Raw genomic sequence first — 22002 nt, forward strand, 5'->3', positions numbered from 1 at the left:
CCGTAAGTTTTTTTAAAAATCCGATTTCACTATATTTTTCTACATCTCTCAACGATCAATTTGCATACCATATGTGTTATATTTCGAATTAATTTTTTTTTAAAAATTATTTGATTTATAGTTTCTATTCTAAATTGATTTTTATTGGAGTAACTCCCTATATATATATAAGGGCTCAAATACAAACCAATATTAGAATACAAACTACAAATCAATGAGACCCACGTGTTTAATCACTTTCCTCTTCATTTTTAATTTTACTTTTCTCGTTAGTTGGTTAACTTTCTTAAAAAAATATTTTCTCGTATTTTTATTTATCTCCCACTCATCGATTTGCATAGCATATTTGCTATATTTTGACAATAAAATCAGTATTTAAACTTATCCGAATCAGTAAACTGAAATCAGTACTAATTCCAAAACCAGTACTTTTAGTGATTCTCGTACACATAATTAGTGATTTATCGTCGAAACATATCAAATATGGTATTCATACTGATTGTTGGATGATATAGAAAAAATATAATGAAGTTAGATTTTAAAAAGAATTCGCTAATTGACGGGAAAAAATCAATTAAAAATAGAGGGAATTATGTGTAGTTGTGTGTGGGAGGTGTAGTTTGTATTTTAATTTAGTTTATATTGAAGTAAAACTATATATATATATATTAAGACCAAATATTCCAAAGTGTTTAATAATTTAAATCAAATAGAAATTGGGTATTTTGGAGGTTGCACGTATATATAAATAAACACCTTACGGACCCTGAAAAAATCATATTTGCATAGTATTTTAGAAGAAGATGTCAGATCGCATACAGTTTTCCAAAGAAGTGCTCTGTTATGCGGTCAGCGCAATGACTGCCGCGTTTGGCTTGTGGACGATCGTCAAGCTTGACAACAAACGACTCGCACTTGGAACTAAGAAGAAGCCTTCTATAACTAGCACTAAAACCAATTCTTTCGAGGTAAATTAATTTATCTTCTATTTTTCGGCTTTAAGGTTTTAGGTGCATGTTTGGCTCCACGGTTAGCTCCCGCAGTTTGACTGGTTTCTGGTTTTCTAAGCACTTCTTCAATTATCTAACCACACTTAATTTGCATAATTCTTGTGTTGATTCTTATTATCTGATTGTTTGTTTGTTTGCTTGATGCATGCATGTGTTAATTTTAAGGTTTTTCTAGTGCAGACACACATTATGCACTAACTCCCATGTATTTGACTTGGCTTTCTATGATCTCTTCATGCACATTAATTGAGTATGTCATGAGTCGATGGTCCCCGGAACTTGGTATAAATATAAGAACATCCTTTAGTATATTATCATAGGGAACTGATCCCAGCCATCGTTGGATGGGATACAACAGCCGCATTGTTTCATTGCGGGTGCACTCACCCGCCGTAATGAAACATTACGGCAGCCCGCAATGTAATATTGCGGCTGGTGTATCCCAACCAAGTTGACTGTGGATAATTTCGCATTATCCAATGTTAAGTAAATATGTATATATGAAAGTAATTAGTTATGTATGTATAAGTTTTCGATTAATTTTGATGATTTCAAATAACAATATTGTACAGGGTGCGATTGCCGGGGATATTATTAATCCTGATAAAATTCAAGTGAAATTTGATTCAATTGGAGGGCTGGAAAATATTAAGCAGTCACTGAATGAATTGATCATTCTCCCACTCCGTAGGCCGGAACTTTTTTCACAAGGGAAACTCCTGGGTCCTCATAAAGGTGTGTTGTTATATGGACCTCCAGGCACCGGAAAAACTATGCTTGCAAAAGCTATTGCAAAAGAGTCGGGGGCAACTTTTATTAACGTAAAGCTATCAACTATAGTCAGCAAGTGGATAGGTGATGCTGAAAAACTTGGTGAGTTCAGTTTACAACTTTTTGTTGCTGATTGCTCTATGGTTTGATCTAAGAACTTCTGCCTGTGTTTTATGCATTAAGGTTTAAAGTATCAGTTTGGCTGGTAAGGGAGAATCATAGTTGTGTATATGAGTCAAGTTGACTTGGCTTGTAACTTTCGATGATTCAAACATTTCCAAAAAAAAAATATATTACGGTTGGTTTGAAATACATCTCCATTTTGTAGTAGTCTGTAAGGGCTTCATGCCCTGTAAATTACAATTATCCTTTTATCTGTTCTAGTCCCAATATTTTTTTTTATTAAGTTATTCAGCTGAAGCTTGGCTGGTAAGGGAGGATTATGCAATTTAGTTTTTCAATTAATATATGTAAAATAATTTTCAGTGGCTGCTGTATTTAGCATGGCATACAAACTCCAGCCTGCTATTATATTCATTGATGAGGCCGACAGCTGTTTGAGTAAGCGACGTTCCACAGACCATGAGATAAACGTAAGAATGAAGACCGAGTTCATGGCGCAATGGGATGGTCTCACCACTGATCGTATGTTCTCTTTAAATTTTATTTAATATACCCTGATTTAAAATTGATCTCATACCTTTCTCTTCCCATGTCATAACTGTGTTCAGCGACCATGGATCAGTGCCAATATAATTAGTGCTATTGTTACGTCTTCTAGTTAACATTTTACTCTTTTCTGATATTTTTATGTAGAAAATGCAAGGGTAATGGTTCTTGCGGCCACTAATCGTCCATCAGAGCTTGATGAAGCACTACTTAGACGTTTACCTCAGACTTTTGAAGTTGGACTTCCTGATCACAGGGGAAGAGTTGATATATTAAAGGTTATCTTGAAGGGGGAGAAGGTAGAGAGTCGAATTGACATTGACCACATAGCTGGTTTATGTGAGGGGCATAGTGGCTCAGATCTTCTCGAACTCTGCAAGCAGGCAGCCTATTTTCCCATCAGGGACTTTCTTAATGCTGAAAAGAGTGGACTAGAATTGCCGGTCAGTATTTCTTGTCCTACATTTTACTTTTATTAGGCACATCATCCCCATCAATCATTTCAAACTTGTATAGGGAACAACTAATTACTTATTGAAAATTTTAGAAACTCGGACATTCTTTTGCGATGAAAAACCTCAATGAGAAAGCTTCCCTAAGCTAGAATTAAACTATTATGTCTAGAAACTTCCCATCACCCTATGTAAGCATTCACTTTATTCACTGCTTGAGATCTTAATCCGGACTATTCATTAAGTAGGACAGTACTATAACCTACCTTACTCTAAATCCTGCTCATGCACTTCTTAGTATAATGTTCAATTTATAGGAAGATAAAATCTTCCGCGTTTGACCAATTCATCACGATTGCTCAAGAGGTTTCATTTTATTTTCATCTTGCTATAACTCGACCTCTTTTTTTTTCTGCTGATCTTCAGGAACCCAGGCCATTATCCCAAACAGATCTGGAGGAAATTCTTGCTACGAAAAAAAATACAAAGCGTGACGGATACACAAAAGCATTTGGAACCAATTCTTTCGAGGTATTTATATTCTATATAGTTATATTATATGCATAAGAATTCATCAAAGTTTCGATAGTTTTCACTTATCTTAGTTGCATTGATTTGTTATAATTGTAGTAGTTTAGCATAGGTACATATCATAGAACGCCTTATGATACTCCATATGCTGAAGTTTCCTTGTTAGTAATGATATGTTTTGCATATGACAAATAAGATCAAAAAACAATAATTTTTAATTTTATAATTGGGGTGAGTGGCCTCAAATTCGATATCTGTCCTTGAACCAAATTCTAGTATCATGTTCGCAAGAAAACTTGGGTTACAGTATGCTGAACATGTTATAACTACACTGAATCTTGGTATAAAAATAAAAGACTAAAACATCTTTAATATATTCACTAACGCTAAGTACATATGTACATGTGAAAGTAAATAGTTATGTATGTTTAATTTTCAATTAATTTTGATTATTTGAGATAACGATATTTTACAGGATGCCGTAGCTAGTGAAGTTATTAATCCTGATAAAATTGAAGTGGAATTTGATTCAATTGGAGGGCTAGAAAACATAAAGCAGTCATTGCATGAATTGATCATTCTCCCACTCCGTAGGCCGGAACTTTTTTCACAAGGGAAACTCAGTGGTCCTCAGAAAGGTGTCTTGTTATATGGACCTCCAGGCACAGGAAAAACTATGCTCGCAAAAGCTATTGCAAAAGAGTCGGGGGCAACTTTTATTAACGTAAGGCTATCAACCATAGTCAGCAAGTGGATAGGTGAAGCAGAGAAATTTGGTGAGTGTATATTATATAGTTGATTAGACAGTGTGTTCCGAATTCTATCAAGTTGTGAATTTTGAATTTAATGTTCTCTTTTGCATGGACCAATTTTATATTTCTATTAGTCAGTTTTATAACTTTTTGTTGCTGATTGCTCTAAGATTTGGTCCAAGGACTTCTCCCTGTGTTATATGCACTTAGATATAAAGTAACAGCTTGGCTGGTAAAGGGAGGATCATAGTTGTGCATATGAGCCAAGTTGAATTGCCTTATAAATTTTGATGATCCAAAAATTTTGAAAAAAATATTTATGGTCGGTCTGAAATACGTCTCCATTCTGCAGTTATTCTAAAGTCTTCATGTCCTCTTATTTACATGTATCCTTTCATGTGTTCTAGTCCCAAAAAATTTTGTATTAGGTTGTTCAGCAGCAGCTTGGCTGGTTAGGGTTATGCCGTTGTTTTTTAAATTAAGATTTACATTTTTTTTCAGTGGCTGCTCTATTTAGCATTGCACACAAACTCCAGCCTGCTATTATATTCATTGATGAGGTTGACAGCTGTTTGAGTAAGCGACGTTCCAAAGACCATGAGATAAACGTAAGAATGAAGACCGAGTTCATGGCGCTATGGGATGGTCTCATCACTGATCGTACGTTCTCTTTGGATTTTCTTTGATACACCCTGATTTATAGTTGATCTAATAGTTCTCTTCCCATGTCATAACTGTGTTTAGCAACCACAGATCAGTGAATACGATGAATGCTATTGTTACAATACATCTTTTACTTATGATTTTACTCATTTTTGATATTTTTCTGTAGAGAATGCAAGGGTAATGGTTCTTGCGGCCACTAATCGTCCATCAGAGCTTGATGAAGCAATACTTAGACGTTTGCCTCAGACTTTTGAAGTTGGACTTCCAAATCACAGAGGGAGAGTTGATATATTAAAGGTTATCTTGAAGGGGGAGAAGGTGGAGAGTCTAATTGACATTGACCACATAGCTGGTTTATGTGAGGGGTATAGTGGCTCAGATCTTCTTGAACTCTGCAAGCAGGCATCCTATTTTCCCATCAGGGACTTTCTTAATGCTGAAAAGTGTGGCCTGGAATCGCCGGTCAGTATTTCTTGTCCTACTTTTTACTTTTGTTAGGCGCACGATTACTAGTTATGCATATGAAGCTCTAAGGAAAGAATTAATATTAATTTTTCGCATCATCACCGTCAATCATTTCAAACTTTGTTAGGAACACCTAATTACTTATTGGAAATCTTAGAAACTTGGACATTCTTTTGCGATGGCTTACCTTAATGAGGAAGTTGCCCTAAACTAGAATTTAAGTATTATGTCCAGAAACTTCCTATCACCTTTGTAAGCATTTACTATATTCACTGCTTAAAGTCTTAATCACGCTTAATCATTAAGTACTACTACTGTACTAGTCACTTATAGATTCAAAGTTGTTTGCCTTGGCATAGTACTAAATTACTTTAGTTATAGTAATAAAGGTAGGTTAGACTGAATATTATAACTGCCGGACCTATGGCTACATGGTATATAATGTCCAGGTTGAAAATATGAATGTCTAAAACCATGGGGTTTACTATGGATGTGACTTGTGAGCATGTGACTGAGGTGCTGTTTGGATATGGATTCTATACCGCCTAACGGGAATGAGAATGACATTCTAACACGTTTTTGTATTAAAATCTACTTCTCATTCCGGTTAACCAGTTTTAGAATAAAATGATCCAAACGACACCTAAGAGTGTATTTGAGTGGCAGTGACCAAACACATAATGTCTCACGTGTCCAAGACACTGATCATACACTCTAAATCCTGCCCAAGCATTTTTTAGTATTGTGTTCAATTTGTAAGAGGATAAAATCTTCAGTGTTTGGCCAATTCATCACAATTGCTATAAAGGTTTCAGTTTATTTTCATCTTGTTATGACTCTACTGCCTTTTTCTGCTGATCAAGTTCCTATATCCGAGTCTTCAGTATATGCATTATTTTTCAGGAAACGAGGCCGTTATCACAAATAGATCTGGAGGAAGTTCTTGCTGCAAAAAGAAAAACAAAACGTGACGCATACACAAAAGCACTTGGTACCAATTCTTACGAGGTATAACTCCTGTTATAGGCATGCATTCATCAAAGTTTCAAAAGTTCTCATTTATCTTAGTTGCATTGTGTTTAATAATTGTAGTCGTCTATCTTAGGTACATATCAAAGAACGTCTTATAATACTCCACTTTGTACTCCATTTTGCTGAAGTATCCCTTTTAGTAATAATATCTTTAGCACTTGACAAATAGATTAAAAAACAAATTTAATTATATAATTGGGGTGAGTGGCTTCGAATTTGATATCCCTCTTTGTACCAAATTCTGGTAGCATATCTACAAGAAAACTAGAGTTATATTATGCTGAACATGTTCTAATTACACTGAATCTTCGTTGAAAATTAAAAGACTAAAACATCCTTAATATATTAAGATACGCCAAGTAGATATGTACATGTGAAAGTAAATTACGTAAGTATAAGTTTTCGATTATGTTGAATTGTTGATATTTTGAGATAACGATATTGCACAGGATGTCATAGCTGGGGATGTTATTAATCCTGATAAAATTGAAGTGGATTTTGATTCAATTGGAGGACTGGAAAAAATTAAGCAGTCACTGCATGAATTGATCATTCTCCCTCTCCGTAGGCCGGAACTTTTTTCACAAGGGAAACTCCTTGGTCCACAGAAAGGTGTGTTGTTATTCGGACCTCCAGGCACAGGAAAAACTATGATCGCAAAAGCCATTGCAAAGGAGTCGGGGGCAACTTTTATTAACGTAAGGCTATCAACTATAGTCAGCAAGTGGATAGGTGAAGCTGAGAAATTTGGTGAGTGTATATTTATATAGTTGATTAGACTCTGTGTTCCAAATTCTATCAAGTTGTGAATTTTGAATTTAATGTTCTCGTTTCCATGGACCAATTTTATATTTCTATTAGTCAGTTTTACAACTTTTTGTTGCTGATTGCTCTAAGATTTCATGCCAGTGTTTCATGCACTAAGGTCTAAAGTAACAGCGTGGATGGTAAGGGAGAATCATAGTTGTGCATATAAGCCAAGTTGGCTTGCCTTATTAATTTCAATGATTCAAAATTTTTGTAAAAAGTTAAAAAAAAAATTATGGTTTGTCTGAAGTATGTCTCTATTCTGCAGTTTACTCTAGTGACTCCTGTGAATTACATGTATTTTTTAATGTGTTCTAGTAACAAAACGTTTTTTATTAAGTTATTCAGCTGAAGCTTGGTTGGTTAGGTTTATGCCATTTAATTTTTTAAATTAACATTTGCAAAATAATTTTCAGTGGCTGCTGTATTTAGCATGGCACACAAACTCCAGCCTGCTATTATATTCATTGATGAGGCCGACAGCTGTTTGAGTAAGCGACGTTCCACAGACCATGAGATAAACGTAAGAATGAAGACCGAGTTCATGGCGCAATGGGATGGTCTCACCACTGATCGTATGTTCTCTTTAAATTTTATTTAATATACCCTGATTTAAAATTGATCTCATACCTTTCTCTTCCCATGTCATAACTGTGTTCAGCGACCATGGATCAGTGCCAATATAATTAGTGCTATTGTTACGTCTTCTAGTCAACATTTTACTCTTTTCTGATATTTTTATGTAGAAAATGCAAGGATAATGGTTCTTGCGGCCACTAATCGTCCATCAGAGCTTGATGATGCACTACGTAGACGTTTACCTCAGACTTTTGAAGTTGGACTTCCTGATCACAGGGGAAGAGTTGATATATTAAAGGTTATCTTGAAGGGGGAGAAGGTAGAGAGTCGAATTGACATTGACCACATAGCTGGTTTATGTGAGGGGCATAGTGGTTCAGATCTTCTTGAACTCTGCAAGCAGGCAGCCTACTTTCCCATCAGGGACTATCTTAATGCTGAAAAGAATGGACTTGATTCGTCGGTCAGTACTTCCTGTCCTACATGTTTACTTTTGTTAGTCACACGATTACTAGTTATGTATATGAAGCTTTAAGAAAATAATTAATATTAACTTCTCTCATCATCCCCGTCAATTATTTAAAACTTGTATAGGCAACACCTAATTACTTGTTCGAAATCTTAAAAAATTGGGTTCTTTTGCAATGGCAAACCTAAATGATCAGGAAGCTGCCTTAAACTATTATGTCCAGAAACTTCTCATCGCCTATATAAGCATTATGTCCTCATGTGTCCAAGACATAGATCATGCACTCTATAAAATATAAAGCCTCTCCATGCACTTCTTAGAATTCTGTTCAATATGCAAGGGGATAAAATCTTCCGTGTTTGGTTGATTCTTCATAATTGCTCTGAAGGTTTCAGTTTATTTCCATCTTGTTATAACTCTACTGTTTTTCTGCTGATCAAGTTCCTATACACGAGTCTTAAGTATATGCGTTATTTTTCAGGAACCCAGGCTATTATCACAAACAGATCTGGAGGAAGTTCTTGCTGCAAAAAGAAAATCAAAAGATGCTGCTAGTGTTAATTTTTGTAATAGCATACATAAGTACAATAATGCGTGTACATCTTCCTAGCATTTGACATGAATGTGTGTATTTTTATTGCAGAAAGCCTTTTTTTTATGGTTAAACCTTAATAAAATAATATGGTTGGAACCAACAAAAAATATTACTTTAACGAGTTTATTACTTTATCGGGAATAATAAACATTGTGTCGATTATGTTGGGACCGGAAAAAAATATTATTTTAACGAGATTATTACTTTATTGATTATTAATTTATCGAGATTCAATTATAATTTTCGGTGTTTTATGCCTCCATATAAGATACTGAAGGTGTTCGATATAGTAGAAATCAGTCGATACTGTGGTGTTCGATACATGATAAACTTAATTATCTACGTAAAATGTTTGATGTACAGAATTGTATACAAAATTTTGTACAGAATAACATGCGATGAATTTTAATTTAAATAGGCCCTTGTATTTATATTAATAAATTCAATTAAAATATTTCACATCAATTATCATGTCATTATGTACAAATTTTTCCGTCATTTACTGAACGCGATTGAAACTTTCTAAAAGACTAAGTTCCTAATATAGCTTTTAAATTTCAGATTGAAATCTGGAGTTTCTATTGCTGAGATCAAACGATATAACAATGTGCATAGAAAATAAGACTGCCTACTTGTTAAACAGTGAGTTTTAGTCCTCAAATAATTCGAAACGGCTCTTAACAAAAACACGATTTGATGGCATGCCGATTCTTAAAAATATATTCTTTATAGTGTTAATGAACTAGATCACGGATGCCTATCTTTATAGTGTTTGAAATTTGAAATTAATATAGCCCGCGCACAGTCATATAGAACTGAAACTTAAATTAGCGCAAATGGAAACTTGGTTCCATGGGCATGTAATAGCCCAGGACAGTTGCAATTTTAAGTTGACAAGGATGATTACAATCATGATCTCGTGTACCAAATATACATTTATGCATTCATTTATAATTATGCACTGTAGTTATGCATTTTAATTGAGTTATAATTTTAGGACTAAATATAGTTATGTAGCGGACTTGATCCCGCTCTTAAAAGTTATTAATTAATGGATGTTGGCCCAAAATGTCAATTTGAGGTGAAAAATGGTCCAACATGCCACTTCTGAAAATTATGACACTAAATGTCATTTCAAGACGGTACATCATGTAGCGTTTAGGCGAAAAGCCCAAAACGCTACACGATGTAGCGTTTTGTTTTTACCTTCTTTTTTTATAATATGCAAAACGTTAAATATTGTAGCGTTTTGGTTCCAAACGCTACATTATGTAGGGTTTTGGCACCGAAACGCTACTTTATCTAGCGTTTTACACATATATTTTTGTAAAAAAAAAATATTTTTTAACCTCAAATAAAAAATTGTAAATTCTTAAAATACTAAAATTTATTTAAATTGTTTCTAAAACCCAAAATGGGATTGGTGAACCCTAAAATGTTAAAAATTATTAAATTATGTTACACTTTTGAATTTAAAATTGCTTAATTTAAAATTTATATTTTTGTTCCTAAACCACAGCTTAAATTAGGGTTTAGTATCTAGGATTTAGAGCCCTAAACCCTAGATCCTAAATCAGTGTAACATTTATAATTTATTTTTTAATATTTCTAAAACCCAAAAAGGGATTGCTGAACCCTAAATGTTAAAAATTATTAAATTGTGATAAAATCTTAAATTTAAAAAATATTAAATATTAAAATATAAAAAACATAATAGCAAGTGATATTTTCGGGGTCATCATAAAACGTTACATGAAGTAACTTTGACACATTAAAAAATAAAAATAAAATAAACAAAATGCTGCACACTATAACGTGATAAAGTGATAATTTGAGTTCCAGAAGTAATATTTTGGACCATTTTAAACCCCAAATTCACATTTTGGTCGATTGTTCTTAATTACTCCAAGCACAGCCTTGTAAACAAAACATAATAACATACATACACACGCGTTAGTTCGCCAAGCTCACAGCGAAGACTGAAGAGAGCGACGATGTAGTAACTGAGGGAGTTCAGAGATAATTAGATGATGATGATGATCGCTAGAGCATCGATTAATAAAACACAGCTCCCTCGTCTATTTAACACTACTTGTTTGCTTCGTCCTCATTTTCTCTCTCGTCATGTACTCTCTCTCTCTCTCTCTCTCTCTCTCTCTTCTCTCTCTCCCTCCCTCTCTCGGGGGTAGTTCGTTGGCAATGAAGCGCCAAGGATATTACTGGCCTACGATGAAGGAGGATGTTGTGAACTTCGTCAGAGCATGTGATCGCTGTCAACGCTTTGCATATTACTCATCTATGTCGGCTATATTTCTGACGTCCATGGTTTCTCTATGGCCATTTTCCATGTGGGGGATTGATCTCATTGGAGAATTACCAAAAGCTAAAGGTGATGTCAAATACGCCGTAGTGGCAGTTGATTACTTTACTAAGTGGGCTGAGGTCATGCATTGGTAACCATAACTGCGAAGAAAATCAAAGACTTTGTTTTTAACTCCATTGTGTGCAGATTTGGGATCCCTTATAAGCTTGTCTCTGACAATGGTAAGCAGTTTGACAGCAAAGAATTGCGACAACTATGTGAGGACCTGAAGATTAAGAAAGAATTTGCAGTGGTCTATCATCCGCAAAGCAATGGGCAAACTGAAACGGTCAACAAGATAATAAAACATACTCTCAAAACCAAAATAGGAGAACGCAAAGGGAATTGGCCTGAGGAGCTCCCAAAAGTGTTGTGGTTTTACAATACCACTCCAAGGTCCACCAAGGGAGAATCCCCATCTATGCTCACTTATGGGTACGAAGCTATGGTCCCCGTGTAAGTAGGTTTGGGATCGCTTCACAGAGATCGTTATGCAGAAAAAGATGCAGAAGTTAATCAGAGGCTTCATTTGGATCTTTTGGAAGAAATAAGGGAAAACTCCCAGTTAAAGCTTGCAGCATATTTGCAGCGTGCCGCGAGGTACTATAACAAGAAAGTGAAGGGATAACTGTTGAAAGTGGGAGATCTGGTACTCAGGAAGGTGATGTCAAATACAAAGAACTCCCAATATGGAGTGTTTGGCGCTAATTGAGAAGAACCATACAAAATAAAAGCAATATTGTGGAAAGGGACATATCACCTTGAGGACCTGGAACGGAAATTGGTTCCACGAGCATGGAATGCGGAACATCTCCGAAAGTATTATCAGTAAGGTGCGGTTTGGCCCCTTACATATTATGTTTTACATTTTCAGTTGATATAAGTAGGGTTGCGCCCGAATCGTAGACTAGAATCAATAAAATTCCTCCTAGCCTATGGGGTAGTGCATGTACTATCTACCTTAGAACTAGTTGAAGGATGGTATTTTCGAATAAATTCTCCGCAAAGTATAGTAGCCATGAGATGGTGCACTTTCGACACTGGAACACATTATTCAATAAAAACTTTAATCATTCCAAATTTTCGGTCATTTGAAAAATCCTGTCATGACGCGTCCACAAAGGAAAACGCATCCCAAGAGACAAAATAATTCTTATCATAAAGTTGTGTCCCTTGTTATTTGAAAAATAATCACAATATGACGCGTCCTGAGATCAAGAAGCGTCCTCAATAACATGATTTCTGTGAATATATATTGCGAGGCAAAGAAAATGAGGTTGATGCTCCATCTAGTCGGACGCGCCCTCCTAGAGCAATGCTCCACTTTTAACATTTATGAAATGGGATTAATAACGTCAAGTTAAGGTAATCTCATACCCCTGAAAAAGGAGTCCATAAAATAAGGTGTGTCCAAAAGTTCGGACGCGTCCACTATCTAATTCTCAATATAAAATGATGCAATAAGCATGGATGATGTAATTTATTCTTCAGATAAAGGATTGACGCGCCCTATCCCAGGTTGTGTCCAGACCGATATCAATCACTGTATTACCTTGGGTTATCTCGAAGCATTTTTATTCTAAAATTTAAGGTTAACGCGCCCATATATGAGGACGCACCCATATAATGTGTATTGCATAACATGAATAGTTGAGTATATAAAAACAGGCTATCATACTGAGAATAACTTAAGGTGCATAAATACATCATCCAGCAAGTTCGAAATAATCAAAATATGAATACAAATTGTAAGGCTTAAAGGGACATGCACTGTTAGGTCCGGTAGGTTAATACAGAGGGGGGGGGTGAATGTATTATCGTTCGTTTTTATCAACTAATTGCAGCGGATACGAGATAATAAAAACTAAAACGAAAAACACAAAAGCTTCGGGGGTAAATCTTATGTTATTAAGATAAACCTCGAATGGGTGCTTACAACTTTGATAAACAAATCAAAGCAACAAAAGCAATTCACACTACAAATGATATAATATCGAATGTGTGAAATGCTATCACTCTAATAAGCAAGTGTTCCTAATACAATCAGCTATCAAATCCTAGGAATAACGCTTATGAGTGTGACAGATGTAAGTCTTTAATTCTGTAAAAAATTTAGCAGAGTTTCTCCTTGTAATTGATGATATTCAAGTGAATCTCCAAAAATGCAAGTAAAAGCTCTACTGTTTTCGATGATAGTTTGTTTTTGAAACGTCCCGTCATATCTGATTGATATAGGGGCAGGTAGATGGAGAGACGTGGCAAGCTGTGAGCCAAGTATTTAATCAATTAGGGTGCAGTAGTCAAATTGTACAAGTTGAAATCAAGCCAAGAGGATATAAATTGCATCAAGATCACTTCCAAGTACCTACTAGTCGACTTTTGAAGATTAAAATCGACTAGTAGAATCTAGAAGTAGATTTCTCCTTGAATTGAAATTCCAGAAGTCGATTTTCATTTCCAAGGGAGTTTTTGACTTAGCTTCTTCAAGCCACACTACACTAGTCAATTTCTAGGCCATAAAATCGACTAGCAGGCCTCCAATTTCGACTAGTAGCTTGCTAGGATTTGTAGAATTCGATTTGTAACTTCTAGTAGTCGATTTATATTATTTCTTTGCCTTAGAAACTTTTCCATCCTTAGACAAATCTTCCTCCTTGCTATGCACTTCCATTTGGTTGATTTGCAACTCATGGAAGTTGACCTGCAATCACTTTGAACTTGAACTTGAACTCTTTTACTTCTTTAAACATGATTTCTACAAAACCTTAGTTATACCACTTCATGTCTTCCAGTCTTCTGAGCTTCGTCTTCAATCTTCGAACAGTTTTCTTGAATACGAATCTCACTTGACAGTCTTTCGAATTATAGTACTTAGTTTCCCTTCACGGATCACTGACGCCTAGTGCAATGGTCTGGTTCACAGACGACTAGTTCCGCTCTCAGGCCTTCATACTATAGACTATACAATTCACTGTCAAGTCTTTTACCATAACAAATCAACTTCACTGAAACCCTTATGACCTTCACACCAATCCAGATTGCTACTTCAAATATCTTCAACCTTATTCCTTCGATGAATGAACATATTAATGAACTTCCTTCGAACTTCTGTAGATGACTTCTTCACTGTAGCTTTCCAGATCATTGTGTATATGTCAAATCTTCTATCTTCGTACTGGTTTCAATGGATATAAGATTATTTGCAAGTCCTGTCTATGTTGAGTTATCATCCTCTGCATTGTTGTCATAGATGAATCTATCTTTAATCTACAACTCCTTCTATATCCAACAATCTCCCCCTATTTGGCTGTTAAACATGACAGTCAAATTTATACTAGAGAAGTATCAATTTGGAGGATAACTCAACTAACCATAACCAAAAATCTTCAATCAGCTTTCAACATTGATGTCCTGGACTTGGAAATAATACTATCTTATATCTTCTACACTCATACTCATTCAGCTCCAGCAGAGAACAACATCTTCTCTCCCTTTAGTAGAAATGCAAAAAATACGTCTTCAAAATCTCCATATTTCTCCCCCATTAGATAATCAACATGAGTAGGCAGGAAAAATATCTTAGGTGACCTATCCAGTCTTCTTCTAAGTTGAAGAAAGTTGCTCCCCCTTAATTGAATAAGGATATCCACCAGTTTTTGTTCCACATTTCTCCCCCTTTGTCCAATACTGGGAAAAATGTTTTTGTGTTATGCCCTTAGTTGAGTAATCCTTCAAATGTAGACTACAAAAACTAAATCTCCCACCAAGTACAATTCAGAGAGAAAAGAAGTTCCAGGATTCTCAACTCAAGAAAAGAACTACCCTTATATCACCAAAAATTCCCTTCCAGCTTCCTTATATCTCCCAAGAAACATAATTCCATAACCAGAACCAGGAGAGAACCTCATACAGAAAAAGTCCTCAACCCCAAATCATCACAGCATTCTTGAGAATATTACAAACAAAACCAAGCTAGAATAAGAACAGGTGCTACAAATTTCCTCACAGTGCAAGTGTGTGATTTCTGTTTAGTGTCCTCACAGTGTGTTTCACTCCACTCTACACTCAAGTGTTTGAACTCATCCTCACAAGTGTTTCACTCCACTCAGAGCTCCAGAAGTCCAACAATGAATGTACCTGCAAGAAATTCCTTTTCATAGAAAAGTTGCCTTCCATCTTCAAGGATGAAAACTCTCAGTCAAGAGATTCAGAAATACTCCTTCTGAGAGGGGAAATTAGGATTCTATAAAGTGGCAGAATTCCTGATATACCTCAACTTCTATGAAGAAGCATACCTTATAAACTCGTCAGTTGATATCTGAGTCCTCATTTACAAGTTTCTATTTTGACTTAGTCAAAATCATATCAAGATTTGAATTCTGGGAAGATAACCAGTGATCAATGATATGCCATTAGGGATAAATGATTTCTTCTTATGTCACTTAGACATGAATCAGAGATAATGGTCTTAGGATAAACCAGAGTATCAGAATCTCATCAGAGTTAGAATCCATATGGATCTCAGATTTAATCAAAATTAAATCTCAAGTTCTATCAGTGACCTTGAGATGGTTTGATAAACTTGATCCGTCAAAACCTTTCTTGTGTGTGAAACTCACACGTGCATTGAAATATTTGAGGTAAGGTAGTGACTCTCATTCAGATGCCCTGGCTGACAGGCGAATTTTCAATAGAAATACAACCTGTTGAGAGAATGCTTCTAGTAACAGTTGTAGTGCCTTTTTCAGCTTTACATTCTTTTGAGAGAATATAAATGGGCTTTACAGTTGTCTCAGGATTTGAATACTCCACTACTTTGTGAGAGAAAGAGCTGTAGGGTTGACCTTTCTTTCCTTATGTGGTGCTGCTTGGCACTATCTCCCTCACTCAACTCAACTCCAGTTATCAAGGTTCAGAATGCAACTGATCATGTGGTTTTCATGTATCAGAGCAAAAGCTTTGGATAAATTCTATTTGAGGAGTGTTTGGTTCTATGACTTTGGTCAGAACCTATTGGTTTGTTAGGCTCATAGTCAGCTTCCTAAGCCACTGGGGGCAGTTATAAGTTTCAGAATACTAGGACTGGGCCTTAGGAATAATCCACAAAGTTTCAGAATGCTTAAGGATCAAGGAATGATACCTTAGAAGTAACCACTGAGAACACAGGACAAGATCTACTACCAGAAATCATTCAGTGTGTGATTGTGTGGTGTTTCAACTTGAAGTACATTCTGAAAGATTGGTCATACCTAAACTTTACCTTAGCTGCTTTTTGTGCTTGGATATTCAGCGCAAGACTTAAATAACAACATAGTTAGTAGCAATGGTAAATAACATCATGTGTTGATTTAGAATTGAGTAAGTAGAATAATTCTTCCTAGAGAATGTATCAGAGCCACATGGATGAAACATATGATAAAGATGGAAGAAATACTCTACTCATTTTAGTTCTAAACCAATATAAAGGATTATCTAGCATATAGCAATCATATTTTGTCAAGTATTTTATCAAGTAAGTACACATGCATAAATATTTTATGTATCAGAGCAAGAGCGAGCATACATACAGGACAAATAGACATTATGATTTAAGACAATTAAACACAATTCATGCTAGGAATAAATTTATCTGAGATAGAGTGTTAGGTCCAATACAGAAAAGGGGTGCTAACCTATCTCAAGTACATACAAAGCTCCAGATAAACTAACTCAATTACCACATAACATGTAACATGTAAGATCATGGTAATCAATTAGCATCAAAATCTCAAATCCAATTATCACTAAGCATACAAAACATGTGATAATCAATTTGCTTCAATCCATGGATAATGAATATAGGTAAATAAACTTTACAAGGCCTCAAAACATCATCATAAGATTTGTAAAATTTATCCCAATCAAATTACATAATATGTTAACTTCCATTTTTAAGTGGACAAGTTTAACATTCCAAGTTCACTAACCAACTTGCTAAAAGTAGCTTCATCAAGTGGCTTAGTGAAAATGTCTGTAATTTGATCAGCCGTGGGAACAAAAATTAGTTCCACAGTACCATTCACTATGTGCTCTCTTATGAAATGATACCTTATATCAATATGTTTGGTCCTCGAGTGCTGAACAGGATTATTTGAGATTGCTATGGCACTTGTGTTGTCGCAGTAGATAGGAATATGATTCAACTCAAGTCCATAGTCTCGGAGTTAGCTTCTCATCCATAGAATTTGAGAACAGCAACTTCCAGCAACAATATACTCAGCCTCAGCAGTAGATGTAGAAACCGAATGCTGCTTCTTGCTAAACCAAGAAACCAATCTTCTTCCAAGAAACTGACAGCTTCCTGAAGTACTCTTCCAATCAATCTTACAACCAGCATAGTCAGAATCCGTATAGCCAATGAGATCAAAGCCCGTGTCTTTAGGATACCAGATACCCAGATTCGGTGTACCCTTCAAATACCTAAAGATCCTCTTAACAGCTATCAGATGTGACTCTTTCGGATCAGCTTGAAACCTCGCACACAAGCATGTTGCAAACATTAAATCTGGCCGACTTGCAGTCAAGTAGAGAAGAGATCCAATCATGCCTCTATAGTGGGTGATGTCCACCTTTTTACCAGACTCATCTTGATCAAGTTTTGTGGCAGTTGCCATAGGAGTCTTGGAAGGTGTTGAATCTTCCATCAGATATTTCTTCAGAAGATCCCTGATGTACTTCGTTTGACAAATGAAGATACCATCTGGCTTCTGGCTTACTTGAAGTCCAAGGAAGAAATTCAACTCACCCATCATGCTCATCTCATACCTACTCTGCATAAGCTTAGCAAACCTTGCACAAAGTGCATCATTCGTAGACCCAAATATAATATCATCAACATAAACTTGCACAAGTATGATATCATTTTTATGCTTTTTATGAAATAGAGTCTTATCTATGACACCTCTAGTGAAACCATTCTCAAGTAGAAATTCAGAGAGAGTGTCATACCATGTTCTAGGCGCTTGCTTTAGACCATAAAGAGCCTTGAAGAGAAGATACACAAAATCTTCAAACTTAGGGTCTGTGAAACCAGGAGGTTGCTCCACATAGACCTCTTCTTCAAGCTCACCATTCAGAAAAGCAAATTCACATCCATCTGATAAACCTTGAAGTTTGAATGTGCAGCAAATGTTAAGAACATTCTGATGGCTTCAAGTCTAGCCACTGGTGCAAAGGTCTCATCATAGTAAATGCCTTCTTCTTGAGAATAACCCTTAGGAACCAGTCTCGCCTTGTTCCTTGTTACAATTCCATCTTCATCCAGCTTGTTCCTGAATACCCACTTAGTGCCAATAACATATTTATCTTTTGGTCTGGGTACAAGCTTCCACACTTTTTGTCTTTCAAATTGATTGAGCTCATCTTGCATAGCAATCACCCAATCAGGATCTCCAAGAGCTTCATCTACTTTCTTTGGTTCCATTTGAGAAAGAAACCCAGAAAATAGACATTTATTAGCAGTAGCTCTTCTCGTCTGAACTCTTGCTCCAGCATCACCAATAATGAGATCTTCAGGATGAGATCTACTCCACTTTACAGCGGCAGATTTGCCCTTGATGATTCAGCTTGATTAACATTTTGTTGAGTTCGACTAGCAGATCCTCTTTCTTGTTCTGCTCCCCCTGAGTTGCTGCCATCTTGATCTATAGAATTTGACACTTGAGGACTGGTTCCAGAAATTGTCTCACTATGCACAATTATGTTACCACTATTACCATTCATATCTGAACCATCTCCATCATTTCCATCAGAATCTGAATCACCATTATGATCATTGTGATGATCATCTCCATTGCTATCTCTATTTGGAACAAACTCAGGTTCGTCTTCATCATCAGAAAGATCTTCTACAGTTAAGTGATCATTACTATCTTCCTTCTGAATACTCGGGAGCTTGGTGTCATCAAAAGTTACATTAAGGCTTTCCACAACTTTGCTGTCATCAATCACAAACACCCTGTATGCCTTAGACTCCAATGAATAGCCTAGGAAAATACCTTCTTCAGCTTTGGCATCAAATTTACCAAGATGCTCATCGTCCTTTAGCACATAGCATTTCCCTCCAAACACATGAAAGTAACTCACATATGGTTTCTTGTTGGCCATTAACTCATATGGTGTCTTTTCAAACATCTTGTTGATCAGGGTTCGATTCTGAGTATAACACGCAGTGCTAACGGCTTCAGCCCAGAAATACGTAGGAAGATTGGCTTCATTCAGTATTGTCCTTGCAGCCTCAACCAACGTACGATTCTTTCATTCTACCACTCCATTCTGTTGAGGAGTCCTTGGTGCTGAATACTGTCTCGAGATGCCTTTCTCCACACAGATATCATTCAACTTTGCATTTCTGAATTCTGTGCCATTATCTGATCTTATGCATCTTACAGGCACGCCAGCTTCTAACTCAATCTTGTTGATGTGATCAATGATCATTTCAGCTGCTTCATCCTTTGAATGTAAGAATAACACCCACGTGTATCTGGAATAGTCATCAACAATCACTAAGCAATATTTCTTTCTCGACATAGACATTACATTGACTGGTCCGAACAAATCCATATGCAGAAGTTGTAAGGGCTCAGCAATGTCAGAAACTATCTTCTTCTTATGTGATGCTCTCTTTGACTTTCCCTTCTCACATGCTTCACAAAGTCCTTCAGGAAAAAATTCCATCTCGGGCAGACCTCTCACCAATTCCCTCTTAACTAAAGAATTCATGGTCTTGAAGTTTAAGTGGGAGAGCTTCTTATACCATAACCAACTGTCGTCTGGAGAAGCTTTACTATAGAAGCACAGAAACTTGACCATTTCCAGCAGAATTCCAGTCAGCTACAAAACAAAATTCCATCTTGGGCAGACCTCTCACCAATTCCCTCTTAACCAAAGAATTCATGGTCTTGAAGTTTAAGTGGGAGAGCTTCTTATGCCATAACCAACTATCGTCTGGAGAAGCTTTACTATAGAAGCACATAACTTGACCATCTCCAGCAAAATTCCAGTCAGCTACAAACAAATCACCCTTTCTCACTCCATTGAGAGTAAGCTTCTCATTCTTCTGATTAGAGATCAAACAACTCTCCTTCTTGAACAAAACTTCACAGCCTTTATCACAGAATTGGCTTATGCTGAGGAGATTATGCATCAGACCTTCAACCAGAGAAATATCATCAATGATGACATTTCCAATTTCCAAACAACCATATCCCATTGTATAACCTTTGCTGTCATCTCCAAAGGTAACTTCCGGGCCAGCTTTCTCAACCACCTTTGATAGCAGGGCTCTATCTCCAGTCATATGCCTCGAACATCCACTGTCCAGAATCCAAATGACCTTCTTCTGCTTAATGCCCTGAAAACAAAGGAGATTAAGTTTTCTTTGGTACCCAAACTAAGTTGGGTCCAGGGAACTTAGAAGCATTTGAATATTTAACATTCTGCTTCACAGAATTGACAGGCTTAGTATGCTGTGCATTGTCTTTGACAGTCCCTTTGTCACTTACAGAAGCACCAGCAGACTTGCTTCTGGGCTTGGTGACAAGTGCCTCTTTCCTAACCTTAGGAGGGCTGACAGTCTTAGACTTACCAGTGTGTGTGTGTGTACATGCTTATCATGATTATGCGATGAATTCCGCGAGTGTGTGGAATCAAGATAAGTGTTCATGAAATTAACAACACATGGCATGCAAACAAAATTATTGCACTTAGGAGATTTAGGCATGCTAGACATTTTATGCATATTAACATTCTTAACATTATCTACCTTAGCCATCCTACAAGCATGAGTAAGATGACCAGCAGATCCATAATTGTTGCATAACTTTCTAGGGCCATTGCCTCCTATCCTGCCATTTCTATTCCTGCTTCTTTTAGTTTTGGAAGTAAAACCTAGTCCAGCCTTAGATGTTTCACTATCTGAGTCAGCTGACTTACTAGGTTCCTTTGCCTTTTTATCTTTTAATTCATTTAAGTCCTCAACAAGCAACTCATGTTCAATGAATAGTCTATCCTCATCAAAGGGATCAGAAGATGCTTTCTTGTACAAAGGTTTCTTAGTATTTTTCAGAACGTGTGGTGTATCAGGTGGATTATTTACTTTTTCAACTTTTTCATTTTCCACCACACGTTTCTTACTTGACTTTCTAAGCTCATCATAATCTAGCCCAATTCCAAGTTTACCACTTACAACTTGGCTAGATATGAGTTCCTTTGCAAGATTAGCAGAATTGGCATAAGCTTGTAACTTAGCTTCTAATTCCTTTATCTTCTCATCTCTCTGAGCAATGGTCTCAACATGATTATTAGCCTTAAGTTCTAGATAGTGATGTTTTTGTCTAATGTCTTCAACATTAACATTCTCAAGAACTAACTTATCAAGTTCTTCCTGTAGTTTCTTTACCTTTTCTTTCAAGTCACCTACAGTACCATTAGCATTTTTCAAGGAGACTATACAGTGATAATAGCTCAGATTTATGGAATTATATCTATCAATGCATGCTTTCTCAGTGCATTCAACTTTTATACTATCAAATGAAGACGCAGCAGGTATAGTGATAGACTTTCTAAAAGTAAGGCAGTGTTCATTCTCACATAGGTTTTCAGTATGAAATGGAGGTGAGTAGGAGCAAAGGATTACCTGTCTTGAAGAGTGTGGAGTGTCAGCCATGAGTGCCAGATTTCCAAATTGCTCTTCCTCATCTTCAGTATCATCCCAGCTTCTACCCTCAGCTATGTAAGACTTCACTGGATGCTTCTTCGAACCTCCAGAATCTTTCCTTTGATAAGCCTTTCCTTTGTCTCTTG

General features: G+C 36.2%; 1 protein-coding gene across 2 annotated transcripts; it reads left to right on the forward strand.

The window, feature by feature from the left end:
• Positions 1-810: 810 nt before the first annotated feature.
• Positions 811-8931, forward strand: LOC141683035 (cell division control protein 48-like). 2 transcript variants are annotated; one of them, XM_074487724.1, is made up of 13 exons: positions 811-968; positions 1583-1883; positions 2268-2426; positions 2598-2893; positions 3329-3433; positions 3909-4209; positions 4687-4845; positions 5018-5313; positions 6220-6324; positions 6798-7098; positions 7572-7730; positions 7902-8197; positions 8685-8931. In XM_074487724.1, the coding sequence occupies exons 1-13, from the start codon at positions 858-860 to the stop codon at positions 8811-8813; spliced, it is 2718 nt and encodes a 905-aa protein (XP_074343825.1). In that variant the 5' UTR covers positions 811-857; the 3' UTR covers positions 8814-8931. The 2 variants fall into 2 exon arrangements, with proteins under 2 accessions (XP_074343825.1, XP_074343826.1); XM_074487725.1 differs by lacking the exon at positions 811-968 and adding an exon at positions 992-1029.
• Positions 8932-22002: the final 13071 nt, after the last annotated feature.

Source organism: Apium graveolens, chromosome 9, assembly GCF_009905375.1.
Source record: "Apium graveolens cultivar Ventura chromosome 9, ASM990537v1, whole genome shotgun sequence".
Taxonomy (NCBI): Eukaryota; Viridiplantae; Streptophyta; class Magnoliopsida; order Apiales; family Apiaceae; genus Apium; species Apium graveolens.